The sequence below is a fragment of the Hibiscus syriacus genome, unplaced genomic scaffold, assembly GCF_006381635.1.
Source record: "Hibiscus syriacus cultivar Baekdansim isolate YM2019G1 unplaced genomic scaffold, ASM638163v2 tig00111200_pilon, whole genome shotgun sequence".
Taxonomy (NCBI): Eukaryota; Viridiplantae; Streptophyta; class Magnoliopsida; order Malvales; family Malvaceae; genus Hibiscus; species Hibiscus syriacus.
In genome coordinates, this window is record NW_024063016.1 from 924,248 (window position 1) to 941,929 (window position 17,682).

Below are 17,682 nucleotides of genomic sequence, written 5' to 3' on the forward strand. Positions count from 1 at the left end.
AAATCTAAAATAGTTTAAGGATAAATTTGTAATTTAACATTCGTAGAATTTTTATTATTCAATGACAAAATAAGGATATTTTTAAAAGAAATTTTTTAAGTGCAATTTTAGTCTAAAACGCCGGTAATCCAACAATACCTAATGAAAGGGAGTTAATGAAATTCCCGATAATATATCCCAAAAAATCCACTATTGATAATGTAAGATTACCGGGAATGATATTCCTGACCAACCAAATGGGGGAATGTGGATTTCATTCCCATGAGAATCTCACGTTCTCCCAACCAAACACACCCTTAATGAATTTTCAAATAGATGTACTTAAATATCTTAAATAAAACATTAAGAAAGATCTAGTACGAGCCACATAAAGATTTATAATTTATTATTAAAGGGATGGATTTCTAAAAATTTAAAAGTATACGAACTTATAAAATTTTAAAAAAATAAATTTATAAAATTTTAAAAAAAATTAAATTTTTATTAAAAGTATTTAAAAATTTATAAAGTTATAAGTAAATTTATGGTAAGAAACCAAATAACCAACACTGGTGATAGTTGAATCTTATTCGTTTAAGCCAATAGATATGAACCACGTGGTGAAACGTGCAGCTGCTCAAATATACACGTATACACTTTATCTAAAGCCCAGTTAAAAACAAAATAGAAGGTAAATAGCCTCCTAAAACGAACCGTCTTTTCTGCCTGCAGAAAACGCGAATCTTTCTCTCTCTTAATTTTTTTCCCATTATCTTTCTCTCTCATCGAACCCAACTCACAAGCAAACAACGCCACTCTTAAATCGGATCCGAAACAACACCCTTAACCCTAGGCGCTGTGTTTATCCTCTTCGGTTTCCATTTCTGCGGCTAATCTATTCCATTTTCTTTTATTTCTCTTTTGAAAAGACTGATACTGGAACTTTTGACTTTGGGGTTAGGGTTTTGTGTTTTCCCCAGGGGCGGAGATAGGGTTAGGGTTAGGTTTAGGCCTAGGGCTCGACGTTTATGGAATTTGAAGGCTTTGGTGGCACTGATGATTGTCGTTGTCGTCGGTGATGACCGGAGCCCTATACCAACGGAAGAAGAAGATGATGGGTAGGGGCGCTGACAGAGGTTGCGGAGCCGAGGAGAAGCATTGCCGCCCAATTTCTAGGGTTTCTAGTCGGAGTCCGGTGACCCAGCCCGGTACTTTCGAGAAGCAATTTGATATTGGTGTCGATTTATTTTCTCAGGCACGGAAAGCCCTTAGCCAACGTTCACCCTTTGATATCCCTGAAGGTGGTTCTGTTGCCGGGTTGAGCGTGCCAACTCTGCCCAGTGGATTGGCTAATTTATTGAAGCAGACTGATAGTAGGAAGAAGCATAAAAAGTCGCATTCTGGAGCAGATAAGAAGTCATCGAAGCAGGGGGAAAAGGCGCGAGAAGCCAGCATTTGGGTTGAAACGGAAGAATATTTTAGGGACCTCACATTGCCGGATATCGATGCCTTGTCTGATATTGCCCCATATAGGTCTTTGGCTTCTAGGAAGAAGTGTTTTATGATTCCTTATGTTGGGAATGGGCCAACGGGGAATTTGAATTTAGATGCTGAAGCGGATGAGAAGGCGAGTGTGAGTATTGGAGAGAATTTTAATGGTAGGAACGAAAACGGTAATGTTGGTGAGGAAGGGAAGGAGGTCATCAGGGTTAAGGGTGTGCAATTGATGGAAATTGATAGCTGTGCAACGCAAGCTCAGTTTTCACCGAAGGAAGCTGAAGTGTGCTCTGCTCCAGATTCAACTAGTAGTTTAGAGTGGCTTTTAGGCTCTAGGAGTAAGGTATTGTTAACTTCAGAGCGACCTTCAAAGAAGCGGAAGCTTGTTGGAGAGGATGCTGGGCTGGAGAAAATATTAATTGCATGTCCATGTGATGGGAATATATCTTTATGTCACTTTTGTTGCACGGGTGTTACCAGAATAGAATCAGACAGATTAATTGTTTGTAGTTCTTGCAAGGTTGCTGTTCATCAAAAGTGCTATGGGGTGCAAAATGATGTAGATAGTTCTTGGCTCTGTTCTTGGTGTAAGCAGGCAAATGATGGGAATGATACGGTGAAACCTTGTGTTCTTTGTCCAAAGCAGGGTGGTGCATTAAAGCCTGTCCAAAATAATGATGGAAATGACGCCACTGTGAAATTTGCTCACTTATTTTGCTCACAATGGATGCCTGAGGTTTATATAGAAGATTTGACAAAGATGGGACCAATTGTTAATGTTGGAGGAATAAATGAAGCTAGAAAGAAATTAGTTTGTAATGTATGCAAGGTGAAGTACGGTGCATGTGTTCGGTGCAGTCATGGTATGTTTGTTGCTGCCTTTTTATATCATTCTGCTTCTTTTTCTTGGTTGGTGCAAGGAGGGAATTCTTTTATTAAAATCTTTCGCTACCTTTTTATATTCTTAAGTCTAGAGACTTGCAACTGCAAAATCTGTTATTTGAAGTGCTTCTTATCAAGAATAATGGCTATCATTTTGTTGTGTTATAAGTAGTAACTTCAAAAAATTCAAATAAAATATGTTTTTTATCCGTGGCAATACCTCTGTTTATGCATCTATTATCAAGAACCTTAGTTCCCTTCTATTTTCTGTTCACACGAATAATTTCCAGCACTCAGCATGACCTTTATAGAATGCTTGATGGAGACTATTCGCCAACTTCCTTGCATAGCAACCTCCGTTATCATTTTTGTGTCACTTATGCTCTCTTTTTAATAAATATTGTTAGGTCTGGTAACTTTCTGAGAGTATACGACGAAGGAGCAAGGCAGTTTGAGAATTGAGATTCCTTCATTGGTCTACAAAACTTTATAGACAAGTTCCTCGTTTGATAATATTAGTATCTTGGAGATTAACAGGATTGTCCAAAAGCATATTTTTCTATCGAAGCCCGGAAGGCTGCTGCTTTGTTTAGGAAAGGTGTTCTGAGAGTACAGTTTGTATGCTTTATATGCTGACAACTTTTGATTTTTTTTTTCTTTTGATGCAAGTGTGGGTTCTCACTTAGGAATATTGTTATGTAGAAGTACTTAAGAGAACCTTAGGTGATTCTCCTTCCCTTGTGATATCAAATTGCTTGGGCCTTATGTAGACTTTGGATGAAGTTATACGGTTGATTGCAGCTGATCAATGTTTAATTGGCAGTAGAAGTTGTCATGAAAATTAACCTTTTTTTTTGTTTCACGTACTTGTTCCTACACAGATTTTGGCAGTGGTCTTTATAGTTGAATCTATCTGCCCAGTATTTTTTATTAGAGATGGGCAATACTAGATTGAAATACTTTGAAGTATTCCTTCCTTCTGTAGAAAAATCTTACGGTCTCTAGGGAACTGTATCAGCATATCCGTGCCTCATATTGATATTAAGGAAGTGTAGTGTCTTTGATCATATGCAGCACAGTGGCTTTTGGCACCTTGCCCTGTGAGAACTTGAGTAGGTTAGTAGAATCAATTAGTACTCACATTCTGGTCGGAGTCCAATCCTGACAATTTTTCTGTTGGAATCCGAAAATGGTTCTTTTATTTAAGTTTTGAATGGACTCCAATGAGTTCATGGATTTTTACCTTATCATAGAACTGCTATTTATTTCTGGATAACTTTAAGAAGTCGAACTCTATTAACTCTTTCAAGGTTGCAATAGTTATATATGTAACATACGTCAAGTAATGGGAAATTAGTAATGCATGGTATACTTATGTTCAAAATATCAATTTCTTTAATTTTTATTTTAATACTGTCTGTAGCCCATAACACATTTCATTGTTTATCAAAGAGCACAACTTTTAGAAATGAATTGATTATAACAATGGTTTGACTTTCCATGCCTTGGTTACCTTGCTTCAACGCTGAGCGGTGTTGTGTTGACATGTTTCGTTCTCTGTTATTAATCTTCTTGAAATCTTAATCTGTTTATAATACTTCCCGTTGTGATGGATGTTAGTGTATTTTGCAGGAACTTGCAGAACCTCATTCCATCCTCTATGTGCAAGAGAAGCCAGACAGAGAATGGAAGTTTGGGGAAGACATGGGTGTGATAATGCAAGTCAAATTCTTTTTTCTTGAAATAGATTTTTGTTATTATTTATTAGCAGCTTCTTCATATTTTGAGTTTTTATGATCATAAAGGCTCCATATTCTTTCTACAGATCGAGTTGCAGGCTTTTTGCTCCAGGCATTCGGAAATTCATGATAACAGCAGTTCCCCATCACATGGTGAACTTTGTGCATCTGGCACCGACTCTTCTATAGACAATCCTCGAAATTTAAAAATTAGCCTAAGCAATGGAGATAGTATTGCAGTGGACATAGAATCTCCAGATGATAACTCTGATAAATCTGGTGATGGTGAGTGGCAAGATGAAGGTTTGTCTGATACCAGATCAAGTCCCCGAGTTGCATCAGAATGTGGTGAGACACAGCAGCTGGGGGATACGGGGTTGGAGAAGAGCAATGATGATGAACATAACCCATCTAACTCCCTTAATTTTGCAATGATTTTGAAGAAGGTATCTAATCTAGTCATCCATAGGTTGATAATATTTTCTCAGTGGTTTTAAATCTCTGAATTGTTCTTTCTTACAATCTACATAAGCTAATTGACAGAGGGAAAGTCGGTGTAAAAGATGTAGCGTTGGAGATTGGATTCTTGGCTGATTCTTTGAGTGCCTCATTAAATGTAATTCCTTCAGTCACGGTTTCTTTATCTCATAATTGTTTTCTGAAAGCAGTTTTAGTCAGTTGGTGCTTTCATCTTCCTTAATTTTCTTTGATTTTTATTGTCTTTCTTTTTTCAGAATGATAGTTTGGCGCCTGACTTGCGATGCAAATTAGTGAAATGGCTTAGTAATCATGCATATATCGTCTCTTCCCAGAAAAATTTAAAAGTTGATATTAAGTCTTTGATTTCAGCGAAGGCTGAGACTGGATCAACAGATATTTCTGACGATATAATGGTATCCAAGTCTGACTTAGCAGATCTTGTTGCTCTTAAGCCTATGCCCCATCGAAGAATAACCAAGAACGATGTGAAGGTTTTGAGGGATAACAAAGTAATATGCTCCTCTGATGAAGTTATTGATGATATTGGGGTAGTAATGGATGAAGCTAGTTTTGATCTACTTACTAAGGAAGAAACCAATGATTTGAGTAAATTATCTATTCTTGGTACCACTAGAAAGGTAATACTCCAAATCTTTAATGGTCATTTCAAAGGATTTTTTTATAATCCAACTTTTAATTTTAATTGATCATTCTGTTGAATTTTGCCTTTTAGTGTGTATGTGTATGTTTTGTTTACTTCTTTTTGCTAATAATGGCTGGATGTATAAATTCCTTGAGTTCTTCTCTATGATTAGTATCTTCACCATTTCCCTAATCTGGCATAGTGTTGCTTTTTCATTAGTAGCCCAGTTTTGATTTTCAAGTTTATTGTCTTTGGTTAGCATTGATTATTTTTTGAAGTGTTATTTCTTTTTGAGCATATTGCTTTATGTTTCATGGAGTAGGTTTAGATGCACGAGGAATTCTGTTCCTAGTTTTAAAAAGCTCAACTAGGCGTGCTTAAACGTTAGGTACACTTAAACATTAGGTGCACGTGGGCGTTGAACCAAATGCCTTTGAAGGCACAGGAGTACAAAAAGCTCTCCCAAGCGTGCACTTTTGAGGCTTTTCTAACGCGCAAGGTGTGCGCTGCAGCCGCCTTTGGGGGGATATTTTAATAAATAAATTAATGGGTTATGTAATAGATCAGTACATAAAATAGGAAGAAATCCGAAGATTAGAGAAGAAATAGAAGAGATTGAGAGTAGCAGTAGAACGGCTAGAAAGAGAACATAAACCTTAAAATTCATTCATCATATTTTTCTCCATATTCCATAACCCTGACATATTACTTTTATAACCCTAAAATCTTACACGCGTACAAACTACACAGCACATCTTCCACGTGTAATAATTGCACTGGACATCGTACACGTGTACAACGTAATTTGCAATGGTTTTAATTTTTTTTACATATTTTCTTATTCCTAAATTCTTATCATTTATAATTCATAGTGAAAACTAGAAAATTAATGATAACTTCTTATGTAATAAAATTAATTATTTATATTTTGAGTAGAAAATATGCTCTATAATTGATATATAAGTTTTTTTACACAAAAGGGCACCTCGCCTACGAAAGGTATGCATCTTCGCCCTGCGCCTTTGTCCTCCGCTTTCTCCCTGTGCAAAGGCTCCAAGGCTGTGCCTCAGCCCTCGGTGCACCTTTTAAAACTAAGATTCTGTTACTGGCAAAATATATGTTAGGAAAGAACCTTAATATACCTTATTTAATTAAGATTTAGTTTACGCTTTTATTTATTTCCTTAGGCATATTGATTATGTTTTTTCTTTATTTCAGTTGATTTATGTTCCTTTTAAGAATAGGTTTCCTCTTTATGTAATGAGTCTGGCCCTTATTTAAAGGGATGCGTAGAATAATAAAATCTTAATAAATATTTATATAAAACCCCTAAACATCGGGATCTCTCTTTAACAAGTCGTAACGGTTCAATCTCCCATTGATGAGCTGAACTATCAATTCGAAACACATGATTTGTAGCAGATTCTCATTCTAAGTGCCAGTTGTCTGGTTTGTTGCCCTAGCCTTCTTTTGCCTAATGCTTTGACTTTTGAATTTATTTAGTTTTTTTTTAGATATTTGTTTCTTGGACCAAATATGTTCTAGTTGTGTAGGCCGTTCTATGTTATGAACATTGTAGATGTAGTTTATATAATGACTCTATAAAGTTCTTTTAATCTGGCATTTTGGTAGATATGTTGCTGCCTTCGAATCTCTTCTGCCCGTCACAGTTCTTTTTGTTCATCAATGCTCCTTATTTACCAATACTCTTCAGTGCAAGTTGTGCGAAGAGTTGGTTTACCATGCCCCCTTTAAGTTGTAAAAATTCGGAAGTTAAGTGTTCCTTTTGATGTATTTAAAACCAATATTTTAATCCATGTTATTAATTTTAAGATTGAATAATAAATTAAAAGGGATTGGAGAAGGCTCATCTTTCATGAAGTTGATCATGTTTAGATTTTCTTAGTCATGTTGTGAGAATAATTTCAGCATTTTGCCTTATAAGGTGTGCTCATGTAACTTACCGTGCTTGATCAGGTAATATCTTTTAATGAACTATAAAGACAAAAAAAACTTGTTCCGAATAAATCGTGTTTATTTCTGCTGAATATGGCTGACTTAAATAGAGTTTACAATGTAACAACTTTACATAAAAAGATGCATAAAATTAGCAACAAAATAAAAATGATTCTATCTAATTAAAAATGATCCTATCTAATAACTAATAGAATAAAAAACTGATTCTATCTAATTAAAAATGATCCTATCTAATAACTAATAGAATAAAAACTGATTCTATCTAATTAAAACTGATCCTATCTAATATTTAATTTAGATATTCTCGACACCCCCCCTCAAGCTGGAGAATAGATATCGATCATTCCCAGCTTGGACAGAAATCCTTCGAACATCGTAGTAAACAGTCCCTTGGTGAGAACATCGGCGATCTGCTCTGATGATGGAACAAACGGTATGCAAATATCGCCATTTTCCAGCCTCTCCTTGATGAAATGTCGATCTATTTTGACATGTTTGGTCCTGTCATGCTGTACAGGATTCTGAGCAATTCTGATTGCCGATTTGTTGTCGCAATACAACTTCATCGGTTTATCTCCTTCAACCTTCAGCTCCTCCAAGATCCTCCTAAGCCATAACAACTCACATACTCCTTGCGCCATGGCTCTGAACTCGGCCTCCGCACTGCTTCTAGAGACAATTGGTTGCTTCTTGCTCCTCCAAGTAACTAAGTTGCCCCAGACAAAGGAGCAATAACCGGTAGTAGATCTTCTGTCTGTAGAACTTCCGCCCCAATCAGCATCAGTGAAAGATCTCAACTCTTCGACTTCCATTCTTCGAAAACATGATTCCTTTACCAGGACTCCCTTTCAAGTAATGAAGAATCCGGTAAACAACCTTGGAGTGTTTTTCTGAGGGACAATGCATAATCTGACTAACCAAGCTCACAGCAAATGCAATATTTGATCTCGTATGAGCCAAATTAATCAGTTTCCCCACCAGCTTCTGATACTGATTCTTGTCCACATGCTCAGCACCATCTTCTTTTTCGAGTTTTTGATTCGGATCAATAGGAGTCGCCACTGGTTTACATCCGAGTAATCCGGTCTCTTTCAAGATATCGAGGACATATTTCCTTTGCGAGATAATTATACCTTTTGAGGATCTAGCCACCTCCATTCCAAGGAAATATTTGAGTTGTCCTAGATCCTCGACTTCAAACTGGTTGGATAAGTTCTTCAATGACTCCAACTCTACTGTGTCATCTCCTGTCATAACAATGTCATCTACATACACAATTAAAATAGCAATTTTACCATTATTGTGTTTGTAGAACATAGTATGATCAGACTGGGCCTGAGTGTAACCATGTTGTTTCACAGCTCTCGTGAATCTCTCGAACCAGGCTCTCGGAGATTGTTTCAATCCATAAATGGATTTCTTTAGCTTGCAGACCCTGCCATCCTTCTTCAATTCATCAAAGCCTGGAGGAACTTCCATAAACACCTCTTCCTCTAGCTCACCGTTTAGGAACGCATTCTTCACATCAAACTGTCTGAGAGTCCAATCCAGATTGGGGGCTAGTGAGAGTAGGACACGTACGGTGTTTAGTTTGGCCACAGGTGCGAAGGTCTCCTCGTAGTCAAGGTCGTATGTCTGAGTGAAGCCTCGTGCTACGAGTCTTGCCTTGTATCTCTCGACCGAGCCATCTGCATGGTATTTGATGGTGAACTCCCACTTGCTGCCTATAGATCGTTTCCCCTCAGGTAAAGGAGTTAGATCCCACGTGTCATTCTTCTTCAGGGCCTTTAACTCCTCAAAAACTGCCTCTCTCCATCTCGGAACTTCTAGAGCTTCATGTATCGACTTAGGTAGTGCATCATCCATAATCCTGGTGGAAAAAGCTTTGAAATCTGGAGAGAGTTTATTATAAGATAAGAAATTGGATATTGGATGTTTTGTGGTACATGATCGGACACCTTTGCGCAAGGCTATGGGTTCAAAGAATTCTGTAGAAGGCTCTAAATTTGGAGAAGAAATAGGAGAAAGAGAAGTCGTACCTTGGACCATAGTCGAGTCCGATGGTTGGCATACCTTGGGGGCCGGTGGAACATTACTTGGTCGAGTCATCCGTCTAGAATAAACACGAAGTTCAGTAGGTGGTTCCAAGTTGGTTTCTACCTGAGTCTCACGAGGTTGTGAATTTATAGGTTGTGAAATCTTAGGATTAGTTACGAAAATATGAATTGGTTCCACTGAGCTATTTACAACCGGTTTTGGCAAGGATGTTTGTTCCCAAAAACTCATTTCAGAGTCATTCTCCCCCGGAAGAGAGTTTTTGTCAAAAAAAGGTTGTTTTTCAAAAAAATGTGACATCCATACTCACATAATACTTCCCAGATTTAGGATCAAAGCATTTATACCCTTTTTGTGTTGGTGAAAAACCTAGAAATATGCATTTATGTGCTCGGGATCGAGTTTTCCTCTATTTTGGCCGTGTATATGAACAAAAGCAATGCAACCAAAAATTTTAGGTGTTAAATCAGTGAAAGATCTATTTTCAGGAAACATATTCTTTAGAGCTTGCAAAGGAGTAATATAATTAAGAACTCTTGTAGGCATTCGATTTATCAAATAAGACGCTGTTAAGAGTGCTTCATTCCAAAAACGATTAGGAACATTCATAGAAAACAGTAAAGCCCTAGTCACCTCTAATAAATGCCTATTTTTTCTTTCAGCAACTCCATTTTGTTGGGGAGTATCAACGCAAGAACTGTGATGAATAATTCCTTTTTGTTTCAAAAAATTACCTAAGATTGCATTAAAATATTCTCGACCATTATCGGTTCTAAGAACTTGAATATTTGCTTGAAACTGAGTATTGATCAGTGAGTGAAAATTTTTGAAAACACTTGCTGCCTCGGATTTTTCTTTTAGTAAATAAATCCACGTGACTCTAGTGTGATCATCAATGAATGTGATGAACCATCTAGATCCTGAGGCTGTTTTTACTCGTGAAGGGCCCCAAATATCACTATGCACAAGAGAAAAAGGTTTTGATGGCATATACTTTAAAGATGGATAAACAGATCTATGATGTTTTGCCAATTCACAAGCTTCACACTGAAAAGAAAAACCGTCCTTTTTTTTGAAAAGATTTGGAAACAAATATTTCAAGTAATTAAAACTATGATGGCCTAACCTATAATGCCACAACATTATTTTATTCTCACAAGACAAGGTAGTAAAGCATCTCGGTTTCTGAACTTGTTTATCTGAAGGATTGTCCGTGACCAAGTGATAGAGTCCATCAACCTCCTTAGCATTGCCAATCATCTTCCCCGAACAAGGGTCCTGAAATTCAAATCCAGCAAATGTTATTGTAGCAATGCATTTGCAATCATGAATAATACGATTAACAGAGATGAGATTGCAAGAGAGCTTTGGGACACGTAGGACATTTAGTAATGTGAGAGATGGAGAAATAATGATAGAGCCTTTTCCAGCTATAGAGGTTAGGGAGCCATCAACAATTTTTACCTTCAGATTACCAGATAAAGGAAAATAAGATGATAATATGGAGGAATTACCGGTCATGTGATCTGTTGCCCCTGAATCTATGATCCAAGGGTTTGATTTAGAACCGGCTATGAAAGCTGTAGGATATGTACCTTTCTGGGCTAATGATGAAGAGGCAATATAAGATGATGGGTTAGGAGTGTTGGATATGGAATGAGAACTCATTAGTTGATACAATTGCTCTAGCTGTTCTTTGTTGAAGGCAGACAGTTCTGAGGCAGGTTTCGGCTCTTCAGAAGCATCTTCAGATGAGGCATGGAATCCCTTTGCATTACGAGAATTTCGATTGGCTGAAAAATTCTCGGCTGGCTTCCCGTGTAGCTTCCAACACTTGGCTTTAGTGTGTCCCGGCTTGTTGCAGTGCTCACAGATTGGCCGATCTCTGTCGTTCCGACGATCGTTGCGACGTGGTGGCTGACCCGAGAACAAGGCAGAAGACTCGGTGGGATTTAGTGAGTGGCCTCCAAGCATGACTGTCCGCCGGCTCTCCTCTCGTCTGACTTCGGAGAAGACTTCTCTTGTGCTTGGTAGTGGTTCACGACCAAGAATGCGCCCTCTGACTTCATCCAATTCCTTGTTAAGGCCGACAATGAATTCGAAGACGCGTTCTTTTTCCACCATCTTCTGGAATAGAGCCCTGTCCTTAGCACAACTCCATTCGTAGTCGCTGAACATGTCAACCTCTTGCCACAAGGTCTTGAGTTCAGTGTAGTATTGAGTGACAGTTTTTTCTCCTTGTTTTAGCCTCCATAACCGAGTTTTTAGTTCAAACCATTGTCCTGCGTTCCCAAGATCAGAATAGGTCTCGTTCACAGCATTCCAAATGTCATGAGCAGTAGGTAGGAAGAGATAAGTTCTCCCTACACTCGGATCCATGGAATTTATGAGCCAAGACATAATCATCGAGTTTTCTGCCTCCCATCTTTCAGATTCTTCATCTTCTTCGGCAGGTTTCGTAGTGGTACCTGAGAGATAGCCGAATTTTCCACGGCCACGAATAAACAGTTTCACAGATTGTGACCATTGTAAGAAATTATTTTCATTCAACTTGTGAGAAGTGATGGATATGTTTTGGAAGGATTCAGTGTTTAGGGTGGTTGAAGGTGAGCGAGTAGAACTCATAGAGTCGATACCAGAGGTATCATCGTAGGGTTTGGCCATTTTGGCTCTGACACCATAAAGACGAAAAAAACTTGTTCAGAATAAATCGTGTTTATATCTGCTGAATATGGCTGACTTAAATAGAGTTTACAATGTAACAACTTTACATAAAAAGATGCATAAAATTAGCAACAAAATAAAAATGATTCTATCTAATTAAAAATGATCTTATCTAATAACTAATAGAATAAAAAACTGATTCTATCTAATTAAAAATGATCCTATCTAATAACTAATAGAATAAAAACTGATTCTATCTAATTAAAACTGATCCTATCTAATATTTAATTTAGATATTCTCGACAAACTATTAAGTGCAAAACATGAACTTATGATGTGCAAGATGGTGCTCTAGTGTTTTAATTTCTCTCTTTTTTCTGCTTTCACTCTGAAAATATTGTGCGATCCGTGGGTATAACTTTCAATGTCTGAACTCACTGTTTTGGGAGTATGTCTCTGCGCTGCCTGTATTATTTGTTTACTTTAGGTATTGTATCATAGGTTATATTATATTTATGCCCATTTATTTTTAACTCTTTCTTCCATTTCTTAAGTGGTATTTCCTCTTCTATGTAGAATTCAGCCAAACCTGAATGTTACAAGAACTCTTTGGAGAGTCATTTTCACAAATCTGAAGGTATTCTTTGTTGAATTATTTGCTTTCTGTAATACCCTTTTTGTTGGTCAAGCTATTTGTGGGGAAAAGGATTAATATCATTTTACCCCTTTTGGTTCTATTGGTGCTGAAATGCATACGAGTTCCAAGGGAGAGAGTTTTGTTGAAATCACTGTACAGTGGTCTAAAAGTTCTTTTTTCTTGAAGCAACTAATGGTTAGCTTTTTGTGTAATATCAATACTTATCGTGCATATGTTACCCAAAGCTAGTCAGATCACAGATGAGTTCTATTTTCTAGATTTATGCTTATTTGTTCGTAAAAGCTAGGTTTTCATTGTACGTTTTGCAGAGTTGTCCCAAGTTCTTGTTCTTGTTTGGTAAATTAATTGTCAATTTTTTCTTGTGGATTTTATAATGGTGCCATGCTGCTTTATTCAGGAGATATGGCTTCCCACCATATTTCTTTTGGCATAATATGTTAAAGCTAATTGTAGAATGTTCATAACCATTGTTAGTTTGTGTCATGTAGAACCAAGTGACATGCCATGGCTGTTAACTCAGTCAAGTGTTAGACACGTGTCTTCATCTAACATGGGTTCTCAATATTTTCAATGTTTTTGCATATATTTCAGTGATCATATTCTCATACCAATGTCCTAAATGTCAGACATGGGTACTTCAGGGTAAAAATGAAGAGTCCAGGCAACATGGATAGAATCTATGGATATTTTTGCAGTTCTAATTGTCAGTTGAAAGTCAGTCTGGCATCTGTTGCGAGGCTAATTCACAAAAAATTACATGATATGATTGCATTTTTCCTTGACCATATTTTGTAAGACATGCAATTTGTCCCTTAATTTGTCCTAAGAATATTAAGTACTTTTTTTAATATGTTAAATTTGACCTCAACTGACCCCTGAAACGGAATAAAGCTCCCATGTTTTCTAGGAAGTTGGGGCAGTTAAAATCAGGTGCTGTGGTCGAGATGTTTTTTCCTACTGTATGAAATGTGAAATTGTTTGCATCGCTGTATTATCAGCAATGAAGTTTCTGTGATTATGTTTTTTTTTCAATCTCTTCAATCAATTTAATTGTTCTTTATGATTCTGATGTCAATTGTATTTATAACTTGAAATTGTACTATTGGACAGGAAATTCAACTGATCTCTTAAATGACTGTCTTTATGGAAGGAGTCAATCAGAGAGGGCAACCACTCTTGAGAAGAAACAAGATCAAGGAAATTCCATTTACTCGATCATTAATCCAATTATCACGGATCTTGTGTAAACTTTGTGAAAAGACCCTTCTCTATTTATTAAATCACAGGAGATTTTCCATTTATTTTGATGATTTTGTTTTGCAGAAGGACTGAAGAATTTTCTAATTTTTACATTCACCACTGTACATGGAAGCAAATGCTACAGATGCAGAATGGGATGCTTTGTAAGAATAAAGTGGGTGAGTATGAAGGCAAAAAGGACTCCTTAAAGGAGTTTGGTGGTAAGTTTCATCTCATTATTTAGGCTGCAATTTCTTCTTTCTTTCTGCTTGTCGTTTTGGACAGGTCTAATAAATTGTGCTTTGCAGGTGCAGAGGAGGGAGGTCTCTCTCGCCTGTTAGCATTTTCAAATGCTAGTCTTTGCTGCAATCACCAAAGTGAACATTCAAAGTGCAATGAAAAGAGTTGTCAATCTGATGATTTAGTGCTTTCAGTTAAGGCTAAGAAGTTGGGGGCTCTCAAATTTTCTCCCGAGGATGAGGTAGAAGGGGAAATCATATATTATCAACATAGATTACTGGGCAATGCGGTTGCAAGAAACCATGTTACTGGTATTCATCTTTTCTACTCAAGGGTTCTTTCTGTGTGTCTGATGTAACCTATAACTTGCATTCTGTGTGATTTCTGCTTGCAGATAATTTAGTTTCTAGGGTTGCTGAAAGCCTATCACAGGAGGTTGAAACAGCTAGGACAAAAATATGGGATACTGTGCTCATTAATCAATATCTTTATGGGTTAAGAGAAGCAAAGAAGCAGGGCCGTAAAGAGAGAAGGCATAAGGAGGCACAGGCAGTGTTGGCTGCTGCAACTGCTGCTGTAGCTGCTTCCTCCAGGATTTCATCATATAGAAAAGATGGCTTGGAAGATTCTAGTCATCAAGAGGTTTTTCATACGAATGCTTTTTTTTCTATATATTCTTCTCTTGCTTCAAAATAAGGATAAAATCTTATTATATTCTTTTTCCAGAATGTATTGAAGCTGAATGCTTCTGTTGGAAGATCTGGCATTAACAATCAGATAAGAGCAAAAGATGCACTTTCTAGGAATGCTGTCCCAAGGATCTCATCTGAAAAGTACTCTCATATTGTTCAATCAGTTAAAGATTTTTCTGAAGGACATCCTAGGTTGTGCGACATCTGCAGACGATCTGAAACAGTACTGAGTCCTATTTTAGTCTGTTCTGGGTGCAAGGTATTCTGGCCTTAAACTATAGTTTTCCTTTCGTCAATGAGAAATTTTACTTTCATTTACTTGGGATTTGATTTATCCCTTCTGCTCACAGGTTGCAGTTCACTTGGATTGCTATCACAATGTTAAAGAATCTACAGGTCCTTGGCGCTGTGAATTATGTGAAGAACTGTTTTCATCTAGATCCTCTGGAGCTCCATCTTTAAACTTTTGGGAGAAACCTTATCCTGCTGTTGAATGTGGCTTATGCGGTGGTACTACTGGTGCTTTTCGGAAATCTGTGGATGGCCAGTGGGTGCATGCTTTCTGTGCTGAGGTGATTTTCTCTTTCTTCTTGTTGCATTAACATTTCATCTATTTCCAATGAAATAAAATGAAATAAAGTGATTTTTTCGTAATATTTTGTAGTGGGTTCTTGAATCAACATTCAGAAGGGGTCAAATTAATCCTGTCGAAGGAATGGTATGTATGGGTGTAAGGCATTAGATAACTTCTACATGGAGAGAGTTCTATAATCTTATTTAAATTTATGTTGAATGAAATATCAGGATATGGCTTCAAAGGGGGTTGACATTTGTTGTATATGTGGTTGCAAGCATGGTACATGCATCAAGGTGCGATATATATATATATACATATTGTAAAAAAAATGCTTATTTTATAATGAAATTGTTAACTTGAAATTGTTGCAATTAATGTACTATGTTGATAAGAAGCTGTAGTTTTATTCTTTGCAGTGTAGTCATGGTCACTGTCAGATCACTTTCCATCCCTCCTGTTCCAGAAGTGCTGGTTTCTGTATGAACTTGAAGCTTGGTGGCGGCAAATTGCATCACAAAGCTTATTGTGAACAGCACAGTGTGGAACAGAGAGCAAAGGTTTGGAAACTTTGATTTCTTTTAAAAGTTAATCTTTCTGTAGTATTCTATTTTTCCTGTAATTTTTATCTCTTCAATAACACGTGTAGGCTGAAAATCAAAAACATGGAATTGAGGAGTTGAAAAACATGAAGCAAAATCGGGTAAGGACTTTCTTGCCAACTTTTTGGTTTCTTAGATACGTGTCATGTTATAATTTTAGTGTTATAATGTGTGCTATTGTGTGGATTGTGTGGTCATTGCATTATTTTACATGGATTCTCCTCTACAGGTTGAACTGGAGAGATTACGCCTTCTTTGTGAAAGAATCATCAAACGTGAAAAATTGAAGGTTGTTTTTCTAATTTAGTCTCTTGTTTTTGCGTATGCGATTGCTGCTGTTGGATAGTTTTTCTATTTCATACAAGTAAATCTGAGGATGTGATTGTGAATGTTTGCAGCGGGAGTTGGTTCTTTGCTCGCAAGAAATACTTGTTTGTAAAAGAGAGCATGCCACTCGTTCAGTGCTTATTCATAGTCCTTTTTTCCATCCGGAAGTTAGCTCAGAATCTGCAACTTCTCTCAAAGCCCGTACAGATGATAACAAATCATGCAGTGAAGCAATGCGATCAGATGATGTAACTGTGGACAGTACTCTTTCAGTTAAGCATCAAGCGAAAAATGTTCCTATGCCTGTAGACAATTATCAAAGGACTGATGACAGCTCCACTTCCCAAAGCCTTTCTGTTCGGAAGCCAACAGAGAGGGTGCCATTTTCTGGGAAGCAAATCCCTCATAGATATTCTCTTCCATCTCGTAATGCTTTGGTTAACGCAGAATGGAACTCAAAATCCAGAAAGGTATAATATTTTACACTTACGTTCTCTCTCACTTGCATGTGCACACAGGAATTTGACTGATGTTTGGCTTTTTGTGAATCTTAGCCTATTGAAACATTTGAAAAGGAGTTGGTAATGACATCGGATGAAGCATCAATGAAGAATTTGCGGTTACCGAAAGGATATTGTTATGTTCCTGTCGACTGTCTTCCTAAGGAGAAACAGCTTCCACAGGATGCTTGTTCTGATGGACAATTGGAGCAAAATGGTTTGGTCTTGTCAATACCTTAAGTTTTTCACTTGCCTAATGAGAGGTGATGGCCATCTTTGCCTTCAGTAACTGTTTCTGGTTTGGAACCTGAGGTATATCTTTATGAAGGCGATTGAGTGGCAGAATCAGTGGTGAGATATTTGATTGGTTCGATGCCATATGATGAGGCGCATCATGAATCATGCGTGGAAGTTTTGGCATTTTATTTGTTGTATCTCTGGAGTAATTGTACAGTGCGTGAGAATTTCATTCCATCATGTTTTGCCAAAGAGGCTTGAAAAAATCAGTCCTAAAGGGTTGTTAGGGATTGGGGTCAAAGGAATGGAGATTTGCTTATTGAAAAGAGGGGGGGGGGGAATGGTGTTTCCTACTGTGATTGCTCCGACTCTAATGTATAGTTGTAGTTGTACATAGTGTTTTAACATTAACCTGCAAAAGAAATCATGCTCAACCTGATGCAATCTCTCCTTTCGCACCGCCTCCTTCCCTGCTTTGTTTCTTCTCTTTTTTAAATTATCGGTTCACGACTTGAGCGAGATGGCAAAATACCTATAAATCGAATGTATTGTGGAAGTGTTGGTTTTAGTTGCAAGGAATGCATTTCGTAGTCTCGTCAATCTGGTTATGGCTAATTAAGTTGCAGCACTAGAATCCAAACTAGGCTTGGTTTAAAGCATAACGACCTTGGATATACTTGATTTTTTTTCTTTTAGA

At 37.3% G+C, this 17,682-nt stretch overlaps 1 protein-coding gene across 1 annotated transcript; it reads left to right on the forward strand.

Annotated features, from left to right (window-relative positions):
* Window positions 1-731: 731 nt before the first annotated feature.
* LOC120155675 lies at window positions 732-17,334 on the forward strand. Its single transcript, XM_039167173.1, has 19 exons — window positions 732-2,339; window positions 3,991-4,076; window positions 4,184-4,543; window positions 4,630-4,713; window positions 4,832-5,215; window positions 12,493-12,553; window positions 13,685-13,817; window positions 13,898-14,034; window positions 14,122-14,364; window positions 14,448-14,695; window positions 14,780-15,004; window positions 15,096-15,317; window positions 15,410-15,463; window positions 15,550-15,615; window positions 15,739-15,879; window positions 15,969-16,022; window positions 16,151-16,210; window positions 16,320-16,718; window positions 16,803-17,334. Exons 1-19 carry the CDS (start codon window positions 1,058-1,060, stop codon window positions 16,986-16,988), a joined length of 4,425 nt encoding a protein of 1,474 aa, XP_039023104.1. The 5' UTR covers window positions 732-1,057; the 3' UTR covers window positions 16,989-17,334.
* Window positions 17,335-17,682: the final 348 nt, after the last annotated feature.